Below are 24773 nucleotides of genomic sequence, written 5' to 3' on the forward strand. Positions count from 1 at the left end.
AAGTTAAATTTCGAAAGATACGGTATCCTGGCCCTATTCACTTGGGCTATTTTCTTCAAGGAAGCAAAACATCTGAACTGAAAGGGTTTTAATCAAACTAAAATGGGCATCTCACTACCTGAAGCAATAATTGGTAGACTAAAAGATGGGACAAGAGTGTGTATGGAACCACCAGTGAGCTGTGGAGGAAATAAACTAGATGGAGAAAAGGACAAGAGCACGTTATAGCAATCAATAGCAAAAGTCCATTTAGACCAAAGAGTAGCAGACACCACCCATTATTCTTCGGATATACCCTTGAAATTCAGAAGAAAATTATCATCAATACTTTTCCTTTCAAGATGCCAAGTTTTTGTCAAATTACAAATGCAAAATATTTCTGGAGATGAAGTTCCTGTTAAGTACTTTGCAAGAAATAGAAAAGTTATGTACGTATCTAAAATCAAAATCAGACCAAGTCCTGTCAAGCTTCAAAATCAAACTAAGTATTGTCAAGCTTTTGAGTGAGTTTACCTTTAACTGATACAAGAGAGATTGCAAAAAGATAAACTTAAGTTTAGAACGTACAGCTGAAATCAGTAAAACATGTTATGCTTTAGCTTTTCCAGCCTGCAGAGACTGTATCCTCTGTTGTAACTTCAATACCTGCAAAACAGCATGAGCAAACCAACAATAAGCAAATGAATTGAAGCATTTGAGTAGTATCCCAATCAGAAAAGGTTTATATAAAACCAAAGAATGATTCTGCTGAAATAAGGAATTCTTTTGTTTCTAAAAGGATTGTTACAAAGGAAGCCTTTATCCCATTCAACTTCTACTTTCAATGTTAAGCATTACACTCACAAATTCATCATGAAACAATCAATGCCAATTTATGTATTGGTTGACGTTCTGGCTTAGCCAGCCCCCATTTTGAGGTTCCCCGGTTCATTGTTTGAAAGGGGAACGAGGGATATCGTTGTTCTCCTTTCATTGTTGGGGGAGTTTCAGTGCTCTTCTAAGAGAGATGGGCTTTTTGCTTACAGTGTCCTAGCCCTCCAGAGTTTTTTTCCTATAAATCCTTCTCTTTGACAAGTCAACCCATCTCCCAAGAGAGATTTGGTTTTTATCTCGATGTGGTGAATGAAGAACCCCCAAGACAGTTAAGTTTTGTTTGTCATATTCTCCTTGGAAAAATATACCTTGGAAGATGCTGAATTTAATAGGGTCTTGGTGTCGCAGACCTTGCAGGAGGGCAGTTGCAGACCTTGCTCATATGTTGTGCGGACTTGTTTCTTTGATTAGCATAGTTTTGATCTGGCTAGCCAACATGACTAAAGGGAGATGATCGAGGAATTCTCTTTTCATCCTCAGTTCCTCAGTTCAGTGAGGGTTTTTTTGTGGCAAACAGGGATGTAAGCTAAGGTCCCCATGCACATGGCACCAGTCAAAGGGACTAAACCCAACTATAAGGATTTAGTCCCTCAATAAAATTTTTAGATCCCCTACTGGTGAAAGGAGAGATCCTTGTCTTATACCCTGAAACTTTTCCTGAACTTTTCCAATGATAAGAATGGAGAGAAGAAATGCCCTTTAACCCATTATCTCCATCAGTTCCAATGCCTTTCAAGAATTTAATGTAATCTAACAAAGCTCTTATCAAAAGATTTTCAATGTCAACCTTTATAACAAAACCTTCATCTTTTTTCTATTCCAAAGCTCAACCAATTTATTTGCAATAAGGCTAGCATCGATATTTTGTCTATCCTTGATGAAAGCAAACTGAAATCAGTAATTGTATTGAGAAACCTTTCTCCATCACCAATCAGCAACATGCTACTGCCAAGTAAGTTCAGAAGGCTAGCTTGGGAATTTGGGATCTAAAGCGAAAGGAGCACTTTTGGTGGAAACTCAAGATTCTCATGGGTCATGAAATGGCATCTAGATTACCTAGTTTGTTTAACCAAAATGTGAAATTTCCAGGCATCTTGAGATGATATAGGGGCATTTATCTAACAATTTAGGATGCCCTCTTGCAACATGGAATTGGAAGATGCTCATGTAGAGGACAAACTCATCTTTGCCTGTTACAATCCTAATTTAATTTTGTTCCTTTTATTTAGTTTTATAGATTTTAGGGTTTCAAATATCAGTTAATATCTATTCCTTGTATTTCTACAGAGTCGATTAGTAGTCAATGATTCTCTATAATAGCAGTTAGTGTTTTTCTTAGTTTAGATATATTATGGTAGCAAGATGTTTTAGTTAAATGTTGGAGATCTAGAAGGGAAAGGAGGGAATTGTAAACATTGAGTTGTGTGGGTCAACTGGGAGATCACGATCAGGATTCCTTGGAAATTCAAGGGAGGTTTCAACTCCCTCTACTGAGTCTATTATCACTTCCATTCATTCTATTTTTCCCCTTCTTCTATAATCTTTTATATAGAAATAACTTTCAGTAAGAAAAAATTAAAGGAATACAAGAGCATGCAGAAAAACCAAGCCCACAATTTCATTCTTATAGCATCGCTACTTCTATATCTACTTGAAGTTCATTGTAACTCCTTGTCAGACCCCAATAGTCAATACATATGTTATAAGAGTAGAAAGGAGAATTCACCCCTTAGTGTAGGCAATATGTGAGAAAGTGAGCTGTGTGTTTTTTATGGAACACTAAGGTTGTGTTCTATCAATAGAACTTTATTGATAAATAAATCCAAGTCAATACAATATCGAAGAATAATAATAAAATGAATTGAGAAAACCTCAATTTGGTTATAATCTCTCTCTCTGTTACCTTATTTCTCAAAGGTGCACAGACTTCCTGACTAAAACACACAACCTAACTAATTACTCAGGGGTCTATCATTAAATTCCTTCTCCAAATTCACCTTGTACTCAAGGTGAAATTCTGGAAACAGCCGCTGCATTTCTTCATAGTCTTCCCATGTAGCCCCATGTCTAGGCAAGCCCTTCCAACTGATTAGCACGTCCCATCCTCCAGTCTTATTTTTCAAGTAGCCATGAATCTCATCTGGCACTGCTCGCCATTCGTGAATCTCAGTCATATAGGGCATATTCGACGGTTCAACTTGATAGATTTCCCAGCATTTTCTTCAATTGGGAAACATGAAAAACAGGATGGATGAATGATGTCTTTGGCAACTCTAACTTGTATGCAACCAGGCCAATCCGTTCTATGATCTTATAAGGACCAAAAAACTTCGGTCACAGCTTCTCATTTATTCTTTTCTGCAAGGAAACCTGCCTGTATGACCGAATTTTAAGAAAGACCAAATCCCCTACCATGTATTCCACATCTCTTCTCTTTAGGTCAGCGTTTTTCTTCATCTTTTCTTGGGTGGGCTATCCGCAAGTGTTCCTTCAATGCTCCCAGCATAATATCCCTCTCCTTGAGCTGCTCATCTAATGCTGAATTAGGAGTGTCTCGATCATCGTAATAAACCAGGGGTGGAGGTAAATGCTTGTAGACACTTAAAAGGGTGTTACCCCTAAAGATCTCTGATACTGTGTTGTACCAGTACTCTACCCAATGCAACCATTTTATCCACTCTTCCGGCCGCTCTCCACAAAAACAGCGAAAGCATGTCTTCACTCCCCTATTGACCACTTCAGTTTGGCCGTCTGATTGAGGATGATAGGCTGACCTACGATTCAACTAGGTACTAGACAACCAACCTAAACAGCTCCTTCCATCCTATCTTTATACCTCAACATCCCCTGTTGAATGGAATACTTGCTTGCCTTGCCATCCTCCCCTTCTGCCACTTCCTTCATTATCAATTTTAGTCGGTCATCTTTTTCAACTTCTTCCTTGATGACCTTCAAATCAATCAAAGTGGGGGCTGTGAGATTATAAAGATGGACAACCGGGGGCATTCTAGATAGAGCATCTGCCGCCTTGTTCTCCAATCCCGGCTTGTATACCACTTCGAAGAAATATCCCAAAAGCTTAGCAATCCACTTTTGGTATTGTGGCCGAATAACCCTCTGTTCTAATAGAAACCTTAGAGAACGTTGATCCGTCTTCACTATAAAACTTCCTCCCTAGCAAATAAGGTCTCCACCTTTGCACGACGAGGACAACTGCCATAAGCTCCCTTTCATACACTGGTTTAACCTGATCTCTCATAGCCAAGGTGTGACTGAAAAAAGCAATGGGTCATTTGGATTGAATGAGCACTGCTCCTATGCCATAACCAGAGGCAACAGTCTCCATTTCAAATGGGGCATCGAAATCAGGCAAGGCTAAAACAGGAAGAGTCATCATAGCATTTTGCAATTCCAGGAATGCTTCAAGGGACTCTAAACCCATAGTGCGGACTTAAATTTATCATTCTTAAAAAGCTGAGTTAGAGGAGCGGCTATAAACCCGTAGTGTTGGACAAACTTTTTATAGTACCCTGTCAGTCCCAAGAAGCCTCAGACCTCTCAAACATTCTTAGGTATAGTTCATTTTTTGATTGCTCTAATCTTTTTCGGATCAACCTCAACTCCTTGGCCCGAAATTATGTGCTCCAAGTAATCTACACGTGTCTGTGCAAAACTGCATTTCTTTTGGTTCGTGTAAAGCTCATTCTTTCACAACACTTCTAAAGCTTTCCCCAAATGTGATAGATGTTCTTCAAAATCCTTGCTGTAAATTAAGATGTCATCAAAGAACACAACAAATTTTCGCCAATACAGTCTGAATATAGAATTCATCAATGACTGAAATGCAGAAGGTGCATTAGTTAGGCCAAATGGCATAACCATGAACTCATAATGGTCTTCATGCATTCTAAATGTTGTCTTCTCAACGTCTTTCCCACACATACGAATTTGGTGGTATCCGACTTTCAAATCAATCTTAGAAAACTATGTAGCACCATTGTGTTGATCAAAGAGCTCCTCAATTATTGGTATTGGAAATTTGTCTGGAATAGTAACGTTATTCAACGATCGGTCACATAGAAGCGCAAACTTCCATCCTTCTTCCTAACCAACAGAACAGGGCTGAAATATGGGCTGACTTGGGCAAATAGTTCCTGATGCTAACATCTCATCCACTAATCTCTTCATTTCCACCTTTCGCTGAAAAGCATACCTATACGGCCTTACATTTATGGTTCAGTTCCCTATTTCAAATTTATATGATGTCCGATACTCCTTTCTGGTGGTAAATGATCAGGCCAAGTAAAGACATCCCATTCCATGGCTTGGTATTTCACCAGAAAGCCTTAGTCAGAGCCTACCCAAGTCTTCATCATATTCTTCAAACTTACTCTAGTTTTAGTTAAACTAGGATATTCCTTAATTATCACCTTTTTGTCGTGGTGCATAAAAGTCGGTCAAATTTCACCAATCTACTTCAGTGATGCCAAGAGAGTAAAGCCACTGCATCCCTAAGACCACGTCCACACCCCCTAACTCCAATGGTAGAAAATTCGCTACTACCTTCCAATCATTCATTTTCAACTCTACAGCTTCACAAATTCCATTACCTTTAATAGTTGTGTCGGACCCTAAGATCACTCCATAATGAGAAGTGTCTTTCGTTGGTATCTATAATCTCTTCACAAACTTTTCAGATATAAAGTTGTGTGTAGCCCCACGATCAACTAAGATCACTAGTTCCTCGCCTTTGATCTCCCCTCTCACCTTCACAGTACCCGGGTTTGATAATCCTACAACAAAATTAATTGATAATTCTACAATGGCTTGGTCTTCCTCATCTATCCTCACCATTTATAATTCTTTCTCCTCATTCTCCATATCCTCTACAATCTCAAATTCCTCCTTCCCCTCCGTGACGACATACATTTGAAGCTCTCTTTGCTCCCTCATCTTACATTTATGGTCATGAGAGTACTTTTCATTACATCGAAAACAGAGTCCCTTCTCCTTTCGAGCTCAAAACTTTGAGTCAGACAACAAGAATAGGCCCCTCCTTAGCTTCCCCACCAGCCACTCCTCTTAAAGTGATAGTTCCCTTGGGAATTGTAGTGTTGCTCTTATTATCAATTGAATTGGAGCTCCCACCAGATTAAGTACTAGTAGATAAAGAAGGTGGATATTTACCTCCAGCATATCCTTTAAGGTTGGCTTCCCCACGGACGATCTCATAGTTCTCCACCAACTAAGCTAATTGCATCATCTGGGCCAATTCGGTTAGTTGACAAAAATACATCTCAGCCTTGATCCATGACCCATTCATGAATGTCTCCTCAATCACCATGTCTCGTAGATCCGATAATGGGGCCATTAGTTTATCGAACAAGTTTAGATATTCCTCCATTGTAGTCTCTTATGGAATTTTTAAAAATTGGCCACATATAGATCCTTTGCGATCTGATCGGAATCGTACAAGTAATCGTTCCTTCAAGTTCGGCCAATCCACGAATTTATCCCTGTCTTTCTGTGCTTTGTACTAGTTCAGGGTTGGGCCTTCGAAACTGATCGTCGCAACCAGTATCTTCTTGGCATCAGTCAATTTATGGATTTGAAAGTATCTATCAACTCGAAATAACCAAGAATCGAGATCTTCACCATTGAAGATCGGTATCTCCACTTTTTTAAACTTATTACGTTCTGTATTTCCATCTTCGTTTTTGGTTCTTCCTTCTGGTGTTTCGCCGCTAATTCCCTTGTCGAACGTCCCTTCTCCTGCCTTGGCCTTCACTGTCATCGTTTCACGCACACTTGGCTCGGCCTTTCTGTCTCCCATGGCAATTCATTCCTTTGCCACTGTTTCCATAACACAACATCATCACTGCTGATATTTTTCCAATTGCACACTCAAATTCTCCAATGTAGTTGTGATCATCGTAAGCTTCTCCTCCATTGCCGGCAACTTGCTTAGTTCCTTCTTTACGCCAATCAGCTCGTGATCATACACCTCCAATCTTTCTTCCATACGCGTCTGAACCATCGTAAATTCGTTTCTTCCCTGAATCGACCGCTCTGATACTAATATGATGGAACACTAAGGTTGTGTTCTATCAATGGAACTTTATTGATAAATAAATCCAAGTCGAATACAATATTGAAGAATAATAATAAAATGAATTGTGGAAATTTCAATTCGGTTACAATCTCTCCCTGTTACCTTATCTCTCAAAGGTGCACAGACTTCCCGACTAAAACACAAAACCTAGCTTCCCTTCCCTCCAATATTTCAAACCTATTTATAAAGTGATGTAATTCAAAGTTGGGATTAATTTCTCAAATGAATTCTCTGCCTTTTTGGGCTAGGAGATTGATTATTTATTGATATTTCAAGGTTAGTTACAAGTAACTGTTTCCTTGAAACAGTTGGGTGTCTAACTGTTTTAGTTAGTTATTGATTACAGTTGTTCTTTAACTAATTATGGGTTTTAACTAACTAACTAACTAACTATGGCTTACATCATAAAGCATATCCTAACTAATTACCCTAACCGACTCACACGTGCCAACACTAATTCTTCTTCCCTCGTCTAGTATACTGGTGGATGATAGGGGTCTTATCAATTTTATAATTAGGAAAGTCAGTGCGTAGGAATTCTCGAGGATGAACATATGTATTACAATAATGAGGTTTGGAGGATTAAGGTTCCTAAGAAAGTTAGGTTCTTTATTTGGCAAAAGTCTTTACTTGATCGGGTTAACATTATTGATAGACTTCTTAAGAGGACTCTACTTGTTGGATCATTTTGTTGTTTGCTTCGTCGAAAGGCGGAGGAAGACCTTGATAATCTCTTTTCTACTGGAGTTCGATTTTAACTTTGTTGGCCAAAGGAGTGTTCGTGCTACAATCAAGGATTTCCTCCTCCATCCACCCTTTAGAGAAAAAGGTGTTTTTTTGTGGCTTGTTGAGGCGTGCATTGTGATTTGGGATGTTTGGAAAGAGAGGAATGATCGGGTGTTTTGAGGTAGAGAGAGGGACCATAGTGAGGTTTGGGCTTTAACTAGATTTTGCGCGTCCTGTTGAGCTTCAGTTTTGAAGACCTTTTGTAACTATTCCGTAGGAAACATTTTAATTAGTTGGAACCTTTTTTTATAGGCGGGGTGCTTTGTTGGGCTAGGTTTTTTGTATGCCCTTCTATTATTTCATTATTTCTCAATAAAAATTGTTGTTTCTATCAAAAAGAAAAAATTAGTGAGGAACCTATATTAGCTAGGGAGAGATTACCACTCTTTCCAATAGGTGGAGAGAGATGGTAAGAATGTGAACTGTGTATTCTGGTCTCTTGATGTAAGATCAAGGCATCTCTCTCCCTCCTTTTTATTTCATTCATCAAAGAAATTAATTCTTAAAAAATGGCTTTGGTTACAATATAATAAAAAATATATTTCGTGTTCATAATTTTGAATTAAATTAGTTAACTCATTTATAGAGTTAAAAATACAAAAGATTAAAAAAAATAGAAAGGGGAGAGAAACCATCATTTATGGAGGAACCATAGAGAGATCATAGAGAAAAAGGATAATGCATCAACTCTATTCTGTCAAAGTTGGCATTCTTTTTCTCATTCTATTTTTTCACTTCCAGTCCCCAATGCTTTTGTTAGGAAATGGCTTCGATGTAGTTTCAGAAACCACAATTCAGTCAAACTTCATATATTTCTACCATGAGTTCAACCTAGATGTAAGGTAGCATACAGAAGCTCAAGCGTCTTGAACTTAGTTTCACGTCAAGGAAAACGAGGATGAGGCAGGATGCTCAAACAAACTTCCCTAGATCTAGTCGTTTTTTAAATTTCCTATACTTCTAAATCAAGTCCAGATTAAAATGATTTATTTGTTTTCAAACTTTTTCCCCAGACACATTTTACATGTGCCTTGTGTATTCATCATATCTAAAGACAAGAAATCATTTCTGAATTCTCCAGTAAACAAGAATCGGACACAAAAAAAGAAGTTTTATTTTCTTATTTTGGGGTCCTGCAAATATCAGCCACAGGTTAGTTTTAAGATCTATAGAAGTAAGAAAAGTACTAACCACATCTCTCTTGCGATTTTGCTTCTCTTCCAAATCTTGAAGAATTGAATCAAGACGTTTCCTGAATTGATCAAAAATCATTAAATAAACCACATGAAATGGTGACTAGAACGAGTAAAACTATATTTTCATTATTATTAAGACATATGAAAGTAGTTTCATTATTATTATTATTAAGGTATATGGAAGTAGAATGGTACATTTATAAAGAATAAAATGCAAGAATATAAACTTGGAATATAAACTTGTTCCGTCAAAGCCTCAACAATAGAACATATCTTACTTGGGCAACTCTCTCTTTTTTTCTCTTTTTACTTCTCTTTTTACTTCTCTTTTTCTTTTTCTTTTTCTTTTTTGTTGCTCAGGTCAGAAGCATGTTCTATCTACCTTGAGCTCAACTTTGGGCCTCAACTAATCATACTTGATATGAATTACACGAATTTGAAATTGGGAAAAAAGCAAACTTATTATCAACTATTCATTATGGGCACTACTGCTTTTAAGATGGATCGAAGCTTGCATCACCAATACATCTTTCTCTATTTGGATTAATGGTAGACCATGAGGCAAAATCAAAGCTAGGGGGCTAAGGCAAGGTGATCCAATTGCTCCTTTTCTTTTTGTCCTTGTGCTGATTGATAAAGGTGTCAGGATGGTTTTTAAAAAGATTTGTCTGTTGGAAGGGGAAGGGTATCACATTTGCAATTTGGAGTTGACGCTTTATTTTTCTCTATCCATGATTTCTATGCTCAAGAATATGAAAAACTTAATTGTTGGTTTTAAGGTGATGTCAGACTTAATTAAGCTCTTGAAATCTTTGTTGGCTAGTTTAAATATCTGTAATAGTGAGGAGCGGGGGTGTGCTGCTAAGTCTGGCCTCTTGAGTACGTAGGGATACCCCTGGGTGGAAACCCTAAGAAGCTTCCCTTTCGGCAAACTGTTATTGACAAAATACAGAGAAAATTGGATCCGTGGAAGAGTCTTATGATAGACCACCAATTGTACACCAGTACAGTAGAAAGAAGAAGAAGCAAGGAGCAACCGCACGTGCCAAGGAAAATAGCCTTTAATATTGTTAGTAGATATTTCATAATTCTGTGAGTATAAATAGGAGGTTGTTAAGGAGAGAGAGAGTTGGCTTCATGCTATTCCTCGAGAGATAGGAAGGCAGAGGAGAGTTTTCGTATTTCCGAATTGAGGAGTTCTCAATTCGATTTCTTGTATTTCTCTACTGTTTACTGAAGTATTACTCAAGTAATAAAGTAAATCTTACTTGATCCAAGAGAGTTCCATCATCTTATTCTATCAAAAGGGAGCAGAATTGCAGCTCAATAATTCTTGCAAGCATTCCCTTATATTATCTCTCAATTTTCTCTTGCCCTACTCGTGTGCTGGATATGTTAGGAAAATTGGTCAAGAATTTCTTGCCACTAAAAATTGTGCTCATTTAGCCATGAAGTTGGAGATTTCTCATTGAGATGGATCCTTTATAGAGACAAGTGATTGCTTATAAATTGTTAGGACATTTCCTAACAAGAACAAGATTTGAATATAATGAAATATAACTATAAAGAAATACAAGATAAACTTGAGTATAAGGTACTTGGAACCCACCTCTCTTCAGCCCCTCACCCAAGCCCTAGATCACTCCACAGAATAATCACCTTACTCTCACTTAACCTCCCTTTATCCTTTATTAGTAACAAGCAGTAACCAACCTTACACAATAACTACTAATAACTTCCTATTTATCTAATTACCTTTATACCCCTAACTAACAGCATACTAAATATCTAGTACCTAACATAAATACTAGTGGAATGAGACTCATGGGTGGCCTTCTACAAATCGGTCTCGTCGGTTTAAAGGTCCTAAGCCCAAAATCATAAAAAATATCCTCATTTCAGAGAAATAGTATAGAGGTAGAGTGGCTCATGGAGATAAAACCTGATTTTGGAAGAGCGAATGGTTGGTTGACTCACCCCTTTGTTTGGGATTTCCTAGGCTTTACAAACGTCTTACTGCCAAGGATTCTTTGGTTGGTCAATGTTGGTATGATTCTCTTTATGCATGGAATATAGAGTTGAAAAGAAATTTCACTATGCTGAATTTGATGATTGGATTGCTTTCTTGAAAAAGCTTCTTACCTTTTAGGCTGAATAACAAGGAAGACATGTTTTTTGTGGTTGCTAGAAATTTTTTTTGGATAAGAGTGTGGTTGCTATGCTAGAAATGATGGCTCCTTTCCAATCAAATCTCTCCCAATCTCATTGTGAAGCAAATAGCTTTGGAAAGGAAAAAAGTTAATCCCATTTGGTAGGCCTTTTGTTCTAAGAAATTCAAGATTTTTTTGTGAATCTTCTCTTTTCAAGGTTAAACATTTGTTGTAGAATACAAAGGATCCTTTTTTTAAAAAAATGGAGACAAACTTCTTTCTTAATAATAAGAATTTAATGTACAAGAGAATTATACAAGGAGCTAAATAAAGAAATCTAAACGAGCAAAAGAAGAACAGAGATCAGAAGATGCACCCAGACATCTCAACTAAATTGACACCCCCTTAGCACCAAAACATCATATCTCAACTAAAACTAGCCTATTGCAATAATGAGAACAAGATCCAGCCTATTACAATGAGAGCGGAATCCAACCAATACAGCAAATCTAAAAAATCATCGAAAACTAAAAAAGAAAAAAGGCCAGAAATAGATGAGCCTTTTTAGTACAACTAAGATACTATTGAGAAAATAAATAAGAAAGCATGAAATAATCTCCATGGAAGTCCAAACGAGGAACACCACATCAGAAGTAATCCTAGGAAACTGACAGAGATAGAATAACTGCCCAATTGAGACAAAGGTCTTGAGTGGAGTAATTTGCAAGTGCTGCATTACATAGCACTGAATTGAAAATTTCTAACCACAATTCTGCTAAAAGAGCTTTTAGTAGATTTAACCAAATCAGCTGAGGCTTCTTAGGAAGAGGCGGACCCTACAAGGCAAAGCTGAAGAGGCAAGGCAAGTGATTGGTCGACATCACTATTGAAGCACCAAGGACCTAAGGGAAGCATCGAATACCCAAGCAATATTAAAGATGGAGAAGAAACTATTCCAACAAACAAAGGAATAGAAGCAAAGTAGGAAGAAATGAAGTAATGACTCGTTTGCATTCACACAGAGAGGGCAAACCGAAGGCTGGAGGCACCTGCTTGGGGATTTCTTTTGAAGAATTTATGCACAATTTAAGGACCCAAAAGGCATGATCCACATAAGAATGTTCACTCGCCGAAGGCAGCTTGATTTTCATAGGGCTTTAAAGAGTTCTTTTTCCATGGGGAGGAAAAATTCAGGTGGGTTGAGAGAGACTTAACAGGGAATTTACCTTGCTGTCCAATTGACCAAACCTTGGAGTCATCAATATCAAACACTTTTTCTGGCGCAAGAAAAGCTAATAAGGAGCTGAAGGCTACTATTTCCTCTTCTTTCAAGCTTCTTCTAAAGGAAAGGGACCAAGAGATAGTAGAATAATCCCAATGATCAGCAACAGAGCCTTATGGTAATAAAGCAATTCTGAAAAGCAAAGGAAAAAGTTCCTTTAGAGTAGAGGAACCAACCCAGAAATCTGTCCACAAACCAATTCTGCTGCCACTGCCAAGTTTAATGTGAGCTAAATGCTCCATTAGCCTCCATATTTTAGAAATATTGACCCAAGGGCTCCTTAGGCTATTTCCAGATTTCCCCAAAGTGAACCAATCAAATGTATCTTTGCCATGGATACTACAAATAATTCTCCTCCATAAAGCTGAATCTTCCTTAGAATATCTCCAGCCCCACTTAGCAAGCAAAGCTGAATTTTGGATTTTAATGCCCCCCATGGAACAAAAAGACAAGGAAGTGTGGGCTTTGAATTCACTTGAATGGGACAAAAAGTAAAGCTTCTACCTTCTACAAGCCCAACAAATAAAGTGAGTTCCAAGAACAAGAAAGAAATAAAGAAGCAACTATTCGTATCCAAGAAAGTGGAAGGATCATTGACAATAAAGACAAGGAAGTGTGGGCTTTGATAGTAAAAGATCAAGTATCAACCGAAGACATCAAAAAGTTGCTAGAAGAATTTCACTAAGTGTTAGAAACTCCCACTAATTTGCCACCATTGAAAGATATCCAACACAATATTTGTCTCATTCCGGGTTCAACGCTTCCAAATCCACCTCACTACAAAATGAGTTCAAAAGAATACGAAATCCTTCAAGAACAAGTGAATGAACTTCTAGAAAAAGGACATATTAGACCAAGCTTAAGTCCTTGCGTCGTGCCCGTTCTTTTGACTGCCAAGAAAGATGGATCGTAGAGAACGTGCATGGACAATCGCACCATCAACAAAATTACAGTCAAATACCGCTTCTCCATTCCAAGGATGTCCGGCCTATTTGATCAACTTTGAGGAGCAAAAATTTTTCTCCAAAATCAGCTTAAAAAGAGGGTACTACCAAATACGAATCCAACTGGAAGATGAATGGAAAACGGCATTCAAGACTAATGAGGGCCTCTTTGAATGGTTGGTAATGTCATTCAGACTTTCCAACACGCCTAGCACATTCATGAAGTTAATGACCTAGGTTCTACGTTCTTACCTTAATAAATTCTTAGTAGGCTATTTCGATGAAATTTTAGTTTATGGCACTACTTAAACGAACATCTTACTCACTTACTTAAACTTTTGAAAATGCTTCAAGAAAACAAACTTAGTATTGATGTCAAGAAGTGTTCTTTCTTAGTTAAAGAAGTATTTTTTTTTGGTTTCTATAATTAACGAATTTAGAATATCCACGGACCCCAACAAAATTAAGGCAATAAAAGATTGAGCCCAATCTAAAACAGTAAAAGATTTACAAAGTTTTCTTGGGCTTGCTTCTTTCTACAGAAAACTCACAAGGAATTTTAGCACTATAGCATCCCGGCTAACAAAATGTCTAAAGAAAGGAAAATTTCCATGGTTTAACCTCCAAACTCAAAGTTTTATGCTTTTAAAAGACAGGTTGTCTAACACACTCGTTCTTGCCCTACTGGATTTCTCTCCATTGTTTGAAGTGGCGGTTGATGCTTGCGGATATGGGATAGGTGTGCTCTTGTCTCAACACACTCACCCAATTGAGTATTTTAGTGAGAAACTAAGTGAATCGAGATAAAAGTGGAGCACCTACGAACAAGAAATCTATTCATTGGTAAGAGCTTTAAAGGTGTGAGAACATTATCTTTTAGGCCAAGAATTCATTTTATACTCCAACTACCTATCCCTCAAATATTTGCAAACCCAAAAAACTATAGTAGTAGAATGCATGCTAGATGGCTTTCTTTTATCCAACATTTCCATTTTGTAATCAAACATAAAGCCGGTAGTACCAATGGGTGGTGGATGCTCTTAGTAGGAAAGCCAACCTACTTACTATTCTTAAAACTCAAGTAGTAGCCTTTGACTCCTTACCTACTCTTTATAAAGATGACCCTGGTTTTGGTAAATTTGGGTCTTTATGTGTTGATCATGTCAATGTAATGATTTCCATTTGACTAACAAGTTTCTTTTCAAGAACAATCTTCTTTGTATTCCTAGAACATCACTTCGTGAGGCTTTGATTAAAGAACTTCATAGCAATGGCCTTGCGGTACATTTTGGCATAGACAAGACTTACCAACTACTTAGCGAAAGGTATTATTGGCCACAACTACGTAGAGATGTCACAAAGTCCGTCAAGCACTGTCTTATGTGCCAAATGACCAAGGGACAGCAGCAAAACACGGGCCTTTACACCCAATTACCTATTCTCAAAGGCATTTGGGAAGATTTGTCCATGGACTTTATCCTAGGGCTTCCAAAAACTGAAGGGGGTTATGATTCCGTACTTGTGGTAGGACCTATTTACCAAGATGTCTCACTTATTACCTCGTAGAAAAATTCAGATGCCGTTCATGTAGCTAACCTATCCCTTAAAGAAATTGTACATTTGCACAGAATACCTAAATCCATAGTATCCGACCAAGATGTAAAGTTTCTAAGCTACTTTTGGAAGACTCCTTGGAAAAAATTCAACACGACACTCAAATTTAGTACCACGAGTCATCCACATACAGATGGACAAATCAAAGTAACCAATAAAACTCTAGTTAACCTTATAACCTGTATTGGAGGAGACAAACCTAAGCAATGGGGCCTTATCTTAGCTCAAGTCGAGTTCACCTACAATCATATGAAGAATCAAACAACAGGGAAGTTGAAATTGTTTCTACTAAACTACTTAAACTAACTGTTGATCTTACTAACATCCCTTCTAATGTTGATCTTAGTTCGAAAGCGGAGAACATGGCGGAAAGGATAGCAAACCAAATTGAGAAAATGAATGAAGAATACAAGAAACAAGCCAATAAACATAGAAGATTCAAAGAATTAAAAGAAGGAGATCTAGTCATGATGTATCTTCGAAAAGTGAGACTTCCAGCTGGAAAATACAATAAATTACAGTCAAAGACGATAGGACCTTGTCAAATAATAAAGAAGTTTGGAGACAACACAAACAAGATTGATTTACCAGATAAACATACAAATCAATCCTATCTTCAACGTAGCCGATATCTTTGAATAGTTTCCACCCAACCAGCAACATATCTCTACCTAAAACTCGAGAACGAGTTTTCCTTAGGAGGAGGGAATTTGATGTATTTAGTTGCTTAATGAGTTGTTACTTACCTACTACCTAATACCTACTGGACTGGAATTAATCCCCACTTTGACTTTGTTGAAAAGGTGATAGGTCACCTTTGGCTTGCTGTAAAAACCCTAGTATAAATAATAGGCTGTTAGTATTTTATTAGAGGATACTAATAAAAATTACCAGATTTCTTGTTTCTGTGTTAACTCTCCAAGAACACACCATGAAGGGTTCTGTTTAGATTGCCTTAAAAAAAATATATTTTTGAAAAAACTCGTTTCTAACTCTGTTAGGGTCCCACCTAACAAGAGATACTATCTTACAGGATCACATACATATCAATCCTATCTTCAATGTAGCCGATATCTTTGAATACTTTCCACCCAACCAGCTACATATCTCTACCTAAAACTCGAGAACGAGTTTTCCTTAGGAGGACGGAATTTGATGTATTTAGTTGCTTAATTAGTTGTTACTTACCTACTACCTACTGGACTGGAATTAATCCCTACTTTGACATGTTGAAAAGGTGATAGGTCACCTTTGACTTGCTGTAAAAACCCTAGTATAAATAATAGGCTGTTAACGTATTTTATTAGAGGATATTAATAAAAATTACCAGATTTCTTGTTTCTGTGTTAACTCTCCAAGAACACACCATGAAGGGTCCGTATAGATTGCCTTAAGAAAAAAATATTTTTGAAAAAACTCGTTTTTAACTCTGTTAGGATTCCACCTAACAAGAGATACTCAAAAACATAGAAAATACACCACAACAAAGCACAGAGTCCAACTTTTCAAAGGCACCCTAAGAGAAATAAGTGATCACTGGCACCCTAAGAGAAATATTACAGTTCATTAGAGACCAAACATTGAAAGGATCCATATTAATCCCTTTCAAGATTCTATGATTTCTCTTTACCAAATACACCACAACAAAGCACGCATTCCAACTTTTCATAAGAAACTCTCAATCCGTCCTTGATCATGTCAACGAAAGCTATATGAAGTAAGATAGAGAACACTCCAAAGAAGTAGTTTCAAACGGAAAGAGCTTAATTACAATTCCAAAATAAGTAATCCAAGTTTTTCTCCACCTTCTGATACATAGTACAGCAAAAAGGTCTGACTAAGACTAGCAACTTCCTCAAGAGCCTACCCAAGGTATTGATTCTTCCATGAAAAAAAAAAAAAAACTTGCCAAACAAAGAACTTCAAAAAGTAAAGTTATATTCCAAATTCCTCAATTCCTTGCGAAGATCTTTTGCTCTTTTGCTGCTTATAAACCATTTGTAAAAAGATTTGTGGATCACATTTGAATATGGACTGTATGATCATAAAGAAATGGTGTATTTGATTGGAACTTATTTCCTTATCAAAGTTCATGGTGGAGCCTTGATCTTTTGGAGGTTCTTAAGTTTTGCAAGACAATTTCCAGCCATCAGTATGACTTGCGAAAGAAGAAGGTGTTTAGCTGTTTATCATAAAGTAGCTTCCTGAACTTTTGTCTCAAGTAATTTTGAAGGTTAAAGAAGTGAGTGAATTTCATATTCCTTTGGGGCTTTAGTAACACTGGAAAGAAAGGGTTATAATTGATCAAAAATAGTAACCGCTGAATCCTGTTGGAAATCTTTTTAGTTATTTCCTTCCTCTGAAAACAAGTTGTGGATCTTTGTTTGGAATTTTGTTTTTGGTCACTGTTTATACCCTTCAGTCTGCACTTATGCTCTGCCGCTGGTAACTCCTTACAGCTCCTGTTTGCTTTTTCTCAACTGTTTTATATTATTGTCAGAATTGTGCTTGGAAAGATTCCAGAGAGATATTTCCAGTCCAAGCTTCTTAGCATAAGTCCCCAGTGGAGTCACCAGCCTCCTCATGGTGTTCTTTCTTCTACAATCTCGAGTTTGTCTCGGTGCGAGAATTTAGTCGCCTTTTATTTAGAAGGATGTTTAGTCTTGTATTTGTATGTGTATTTCTCTGAACTTCTTTTGTGTTTATTTTGCCTTTGGGTACTCCTTTGTTATGGGTTTTAGCTTGTTTGGATATGACGAAGGTGCTATGGGGGTGTCAACCTAGTTGAGGTGTCCAGGTGCACCCCATGATCCATGGTTACATGTTCATTGTATAATTCTCTTGTACTATGAGCTTTTGTCTCTTTATTATTATATTGATATTGATAAAGAGACGGTCTCCTTTTCAAAAAAAAAACAAAGAACTTCACCTTCTTTGGAATTTTCACTTCAACATATTTTTTCTATCTTCCTCAATTATAAACTAAGCTTATAGGTCTTCTGACTTTCACGTCTCTAAGGTTCTAAACAAGGTACTTCTCTTGCTTGTATCTTTTCATGATCCTAGCTAATATTTCAAGTAGTATGCTTGGCAAGGATATCCAAGTAGATACTCTTAAAAGGGGTTGAAAATAGGCAAGTACAAAATCCATATCGATCAAATGCAACTTCTTGATGACGACATCCATCTTGTCTCCTCCATTTTTCTTCCATAAACATCCAACATAATTTCAACATGTACAAAGTCCATGACATGATCAGCTATCTATGGTTAAGCTAGAGCCATTCAAGAGGTAGAAACTACCTAATCTAAAACAAAGTAACGACTTGATAACTGTGAGAGAGACAAAAAGGTATACATAAATCACCCAAGACTACAAACTTTTTTACAGTTAATAATTAAAGGGGAAAAATTAAACTTATTAGGTGAGTGAGTAGTCTGATGACGGTTCTCAAATGACTAGTGTTATGATATTATAATCACTGCTATCCAGGAACTAAAAAACTATATGGAAAACAGATGAAGAAACACACAATTCTGCGGAGATGTATTCAATTCTCTTGCGCACATTCGCATTTGCTTCTGCCAAATCTTGCTTCACGAGCACTGGACCAATCAGTTTATATACATTTGTGTCGTCTTGAAGTAAATCCAATTCCTGCATAGGTAAGTAAAGAAGCAGATCAAGAAACAAGCTCACACGTAGTAGCAATAAACGAGAAAAATGTCCACTGATAAGAATGCTTCAATTCTTATCGTATGCCAGATTATATAAATGTAAAGAAATTTCCATTATCTAAACCACATATCGAATCAAGTGAAGAAAAATCCCCTTGAAACGCACGAACGTATAAATTGAAACGAAAAAATGAAATTCTATTTTTTACAACTTCTGTGTGGACAGAAATACACGAGTCAGAAAAAGTCTCTTAGCCTACTTCCCCTCCTCGCTACTGAACTGTACACAAGCAAATACTTCAATCTACGAGGAAACAAGTGAGAAGGGTGGGGAAACCTTAAGAACGAGCTCGTTCTCACCCAGCTGAATAGTGTACTTCTTCCTCACTTGGTGATTCTTCGCAATATCTGATAAATCCATCACCACCACCACATTAGGCTTTTCGTGAAAGTAAATTGATAGTATTGAATCCAGATAACACAGTCGACACGGTATTTGATTTGAAACATTGATGTGTTTCAATCAAATGAACGACAAGGAGGAAACGTGAATGGATTAGAAGCTTGCCTTTCTGTAGCTTGCTGAGATCGTTGGCTTTCGCCTCCAACTCGCGCTGTACCTCTCGAAGAGCGGTTGAAGAACTCATTCCGACTGAGAATCGTCTACTTCCTCTGTGTCCCTGGGAAAACCTGCGCGCGGAAGGTTTTGGAGAACAGAAATGGTAGGAATTAACGCCAAAGGGGGCTGTAAATCAGAAAAGAAGAAATTAATAAGGAATTAAAAAACATTACTCATATTTTTATCATATCGAGTAAATATCAGGGAAATTGAACAAAAACCTCTTTCTTTTTTCATATACGTAGCTAATAAATATGAGAATCTGTTAATAGAGTTACAATAAGAGAGTATTATTGAAGTTGTAAAAAGATGAGACCATACTGTTCAAAAATTTAATATGAATTTTTAAATTTCGTAAATGATCATTTTTAAATATAGAAAAATAAATTAAAATATTTACGAGTTATAACAAAATTTTGGATACTATCATTAATAATCTTCTATCACTGTACCACATGAATGATTATAGGTTGTAAACATTTTGTAAAATCTTCTATTTTTAATATCAAATTACTTTGTAATTGTTTGGATATTAAATTTTCATATTTCAAATTTTCAATACATCTTTTTATCAATTTTAAACTAATCAATGAACAAAATACTAATAGAAATATTTTTTCTAATAAGAAGTAATATTGATTAAAATTTTATTTGAAAGTTAATCTAAATTTTCATGTTGCAAGAGAAATGACTTGCAAAAAGGTTTCAGAATATAAAACCTTTTTGCAATTTCATTTTTTCTATTTTTGTAATTTTTCCCATATAAAAACAGTTAATTAAAATAAATAAAATGTGATACCAACTAATACAAAAAATAAGTTTAAATATGTGTACAAAATGCAATTGATAATGATATATAATAATGTGACTATATCCAAATGTGTGTATTATTTATTGTATATATTTATGTACACACATTTTATTGTATATTTGCAATTGGTTACATATTATATGTTTTTGGTATGTAAATCATAAATCATATCATTCTCTCATGCTTATTTGTTATTTGTTAGTATAACAATTAGAGGTCATCCTTTTTGTTAGTACGACCATTCGAACCACAAACCTTATAGTTGTTATTGAGCAAAACGCAAACCAATTGTATATGTTATTATTAAAAAATAGAAGGTACTTAACTTGTTAAGTTGATTCTTCTAAGGTTACAATAACCGTGTGTTACTACGGTAAATAACATTTAAAAATCTCCAATTAACATTATTTCGAAACTCTCATTTTTTATAGTTTTTTTTTTTTTGTTTAAAGAAAATTTACAAAATTCAGGAACTAATATATGATCTAAACCCAATTTTTAATATTTTATCTATATCTTTTACAAACTAAAATAAAACATACTGTTATAATCTAAACCCTTTATAACCTAAGACAAAAGATATTGTCCAAACCCTCCGGGTAGTCTTGAGACGAATGAAATGATTTTTTTTTAATATTTGTTTCTCGTATATTTTAATTAAATAGCATAGGAATTAAGAGTGTGTTTGGTAGAGATTTCAAAGTGTTTAATTTTGTAAAAGAAAAAACTATTTTGAAATAAAATGGCAGTGTTTAACAAATATAGCACATTGTAAAATTTTGCAAATATGACAAAGTTTTCACTTATAAAAATACTTTTCATCTTAGATTTGTTATTATTCCTAAACTATTCTTCAATAACTTATTTATCTTCTTAATTTTAATACCCTACTCATTATTTATTTATTATTCCACTTTTTAAGACTCTAATTATTTATTTATTTTTATACGAGAAAAAACATTTGTTCTTTCGGTCTTAATTTTGATTTTAAAATATCAATAGTATAATAATTGCAATATGAAGTACCATGGTTATTTATCAGATAAATTTAACTTCTTTTGTGATTTTTTTTTTTACTTTCTTCAAAGCGAACTTTGAGTTGAATCTAATTTCAATTTTTTTTTCTTTTACATTGATTTTGTTTTAGTTTTAATTTGTCTCAGTTTTGTTTATCAGTGTTGTGATATACTTATATTATATGTATTAATCGGATTATATAACTCAGTGTATAATTATCAAGTATATCAACAATATATTGTTAAAGCATATTAGTAAAGTGAATCATTATCAAGTATATGAATCAAGTTTACAAGTCTATAGGTAGGACTTCAAGTATATCAAGTGTATTTAATCAATCAAATGTATAAGTGAATAATACTAAGTTTATTTGTAGTACATCGGGTGTATCAAACATATCGTGTACATCAAACGTTCCCTTCGGAGGGCTGTGTTATAGGATTCGGAACACCATGAACTCTAAATGTGGATAGGGTCTCCTTGATTAGTTTTCATGTTGACTTTCCCCTTCGGGAGCATAATGATTATAATCTCTGAGATTCGAAAACGGAGGATTACACTTATAAAATTACTAAGTTGTTAGTATATTTTCGACCGAAATAACGATAACTAAATGTTAGAGGAATATGAGATATTCAAGAGTTAGCATCCGGTCAAGATTGTATTGTTTTGAACATTTTTGTAAAATAGTGGATCAAGAAGTTTTACTAAGATAAAAGTTGGATGGACAGTGGATGGGAATTAAGTTGAATGATCCACTTTTTTTTCAAATCCTTAAAAGTAACCTTTATATGAATATGATTGATAAGTTTGGAAATTTCTCAATAATTTTCTGCCATTGCCAGTTTGTGAAAATATGGAAATTTTGAGATTTTTTTTTGCTTATGATCTTATTAACAAAAAATTGTTGAAACTCATTCCAAGCTTTATAGCTTTGGAAATCATAGGTTTTGAGGAGGTCGAGTTTGTCAACATCAGATATTCTTAGAGTAGTTGGTGTTATTCTTGGTGGATTAGAGATGTCCATATAATTCGTCTGATCTACCTCGTAGAGGATGGAAAAATCTCGATTACAAGGGAGTGGGGTGAGAGCTCTCTCAATTTTCAATGCCACCTCAATTATTGTTGTTTTTATGTAATGCTAGCAAAAAGTCCCGTAGAAAGAAAGTTTGGCATATTATTATAAATGATAGTATATTAAAAATGTTTACAAAATGCCCTCTAGAAAGAAATTGAGTTTGATGAATTTTGCTATATTTTGTAGATAGTTTCAATATTTTGCTATTTTTGAAAATACCTCTGAAAAATGGCTTCGATCATTTTTATTTTAAAATTTTAACTTCATTAGCTTGTACTTTGAATGTAGATAATTGTTGGAGTTTTTAGTTTGAATTGTTGGATCCATTATTATCTTCTAATAAACAAAGATAATGAGTAATTGTTAGGGTTGGTAAATATCGTTCAATGTTGGAGAATCACACGTTTGATTGAAGATGAGATCAAATTGAAGACATTGAAGTTGAGGGATGAGGAGGAGATAAAGAGAGGAGTATATCCTTGTTCCGTCCTCGACCTCCCTACGAATATGTTTTTATTACTTTTAAAATATGTATTTATGTATGTGTCTATGTATGTATTACAATAACTTTAAGACCATTGTTTTGTTAGTTTATTGAAAATATTCATTTCATAATTAGTTTAACTTAGCCATTTTAATAAGTTTACTACATAGAGAAGGGGAAAATTAGTAAAAATAGCACATTTTTTGTTTTTGTTTTCAAAATTAGCACGTTTTCTAATATTGTAAAATTGTTTTTCTCGATCAATCTCAGATGAGGTCGACTACCAAGATTTTCTCGAGATATTAAAAATTTTCAACTTATTGATTCTTTTTTGTTTTCTTGTTGCATTTCGGTAGACAATCAGAGTGAGATTCTACCATTTTTCAAATCTTTCTCAATCTTGTTAATTTTTTTTCTTTTGAAAAAATTATCCAAAGCTTTCCAAATATTTCATCAAATCTTAACTATCTTTGGCTACTTTTGCCCGAGATTGGCATAGAAAAATAATTTTACTAGTTTTAAAAAATGTGTTGCCTTTGAAAACAAAAACCGGTGTGCTACTTTTGTAAATTTCGCCTAAAGAAGTGCTATTATTAGTTCAAATGTCACAATTTAATTAAAAAGAAACGAAAACAAATTTCCACCCAACCCCAATTCTTGAATGGGAATTCTCCTACCCCGACTCTCCAAAAATAGGAAATGAAACGAATATGAATATGAAAATTCCCCACGGGAATGGGGATGGGGAATGCCCCCAACCTAGCTTCGTTGCCAACGGGCCTACAAATTGTTTAAATCATATATATACTTTTTGTTGTTTATTAATAAAAGATAACATATATTTATTACAATGATAACCCATCGTTATCTAGAGCGAATGAACGATAACATTTGTAGTATATTTGTAAATATTTTAACTCAATTTTGTTATATTTGAAATAAAACCAACTCAAGTTTATTAAAACTAGTAATTAACCACCTACATTGCACATATATTTAATAATTTGAGTACAATTGTTCAATATAATTGTTTGTTGATAGATGCACACAAATTTTCTTGTTTGTTGATACATTGTTAGATGTGCAAAACTAACAACTCCAATAATTCATTATTGTTTCCTCTGGAAAAGAATAAAAGAATTTGTTATTTTCTTATTTAGCTTTATTAGAAATTTATCTCAATTACGTTGATGTTTTTTATTTATTCTAAAAATAAAAATAGAAGTAAAAGTCGGAGATATATATATATTTTTTTTGCATTTAATACTTAAAAAGTATTCCTGAAAAAATACTTTTTAAAAAAACATGAAAATGTACTTTCTATACTTAAAATATTCTTTAACATATACTAACATTCAAAAATAAACTATAGAACTTTGCATTATTCACAATGAATCAAACATGGGATGGAGTATTCTAAATCAAAGAACTTAAAAACTAATAGATGAAAAAAAAAAAAAAAAAATTGTTGTAGGAAAAAAATGTAAGATGAGCGTTTATATATTTTGGTAGGAGAGATTTAAATAAGTTAGGAAAACTTTTGGATTTTGAAAATCTTCATTTCGATTATTATAAATTTAAAAAAAGTATCCTTATTAATTATTAAATATATAAAGTAACTTATTTGTCACAAGTATATTTTTTGGTTGTATTTTTTTTAAAATTATTTAAATTTAAAACATTACCAAAAAAATAGTTCATTATTTAAAGAAATGAGGTTGAATGATTAGATAAAAATGATATATTTTAGGGACATTTTTTAAAATAGTAAAATAAATTAAAATATTTACCGGCTAGAGCAAAACTTTGGATTCTATCACTTATAGTATTCTATCACTAAAACATATTAATGACGATCACGGATAGAATTTAATATAAATTGTAAATATTTTGTAAAATCTACTATTTTTAAAAATTCTTCTATATTTTAAAAATTCTTCCCAAGTGACCTTTGCTACCATTAATTAAAAATGAAAAGGATAAAATTGTCATAAAAAAAAAAAGAAATCAATCAATCAAACATCCTAAGCTCTTTGATTTGAATGAAATATTGTTTAATATAACTATTAATTTAATTACGTTAGTTTCTTCAATATTTTAATGATTGAGATATATATAAAGTTTGTATT

General features: G+C 34.7%; 1 protein-coding gene across 1 annotated transcript; it reads right to left on the reverse strand.

Annotated features, from left to right (window-relative positions):
* Positions 1 to 292: 292 nt before the first annotated feature.
* Positions 293 to 19397, reverse strand: LOC101210039 (prefoldin subunit 6). Its single transcript, XM_004147363.3, has 5 exons — positions 19204 to 19397; positions 18973 to 19043; positions 18491 to 18615; positions 8963 to 9023; positions 293 to 645 (listed from the first exon to the last, which is right to left on the reverse strand). Exons 1-5 carry the CDS (start codon positions 19280 to 19282, stop codon positions 589 to 591), a joined length of 393 nt encoding a protein of 130 aa, XP_004147411.1. The 5' UTR covers positions 19283 to 19397; the 3' UTR covers positions 293 to 588.
* Between the last annotated feature and the right edge of the window lie 5376 nt (positions 19398 to 24773).

This window comes from Cucumis sativus, chromosome 1, assembly GCF_000004075.3.
Source record: "Cucumis sativus cultivar 9930 chromosome 1, Cucumber_9930_V3, whole genome shotgun sequence".
Lineage (NCBI taxonomy): Eukaryota > Viridiplantae > Streptophyta > Magnoliopsida > Cucurbitales > Cucurbitaceae > Cucumis > Cucumis sativus.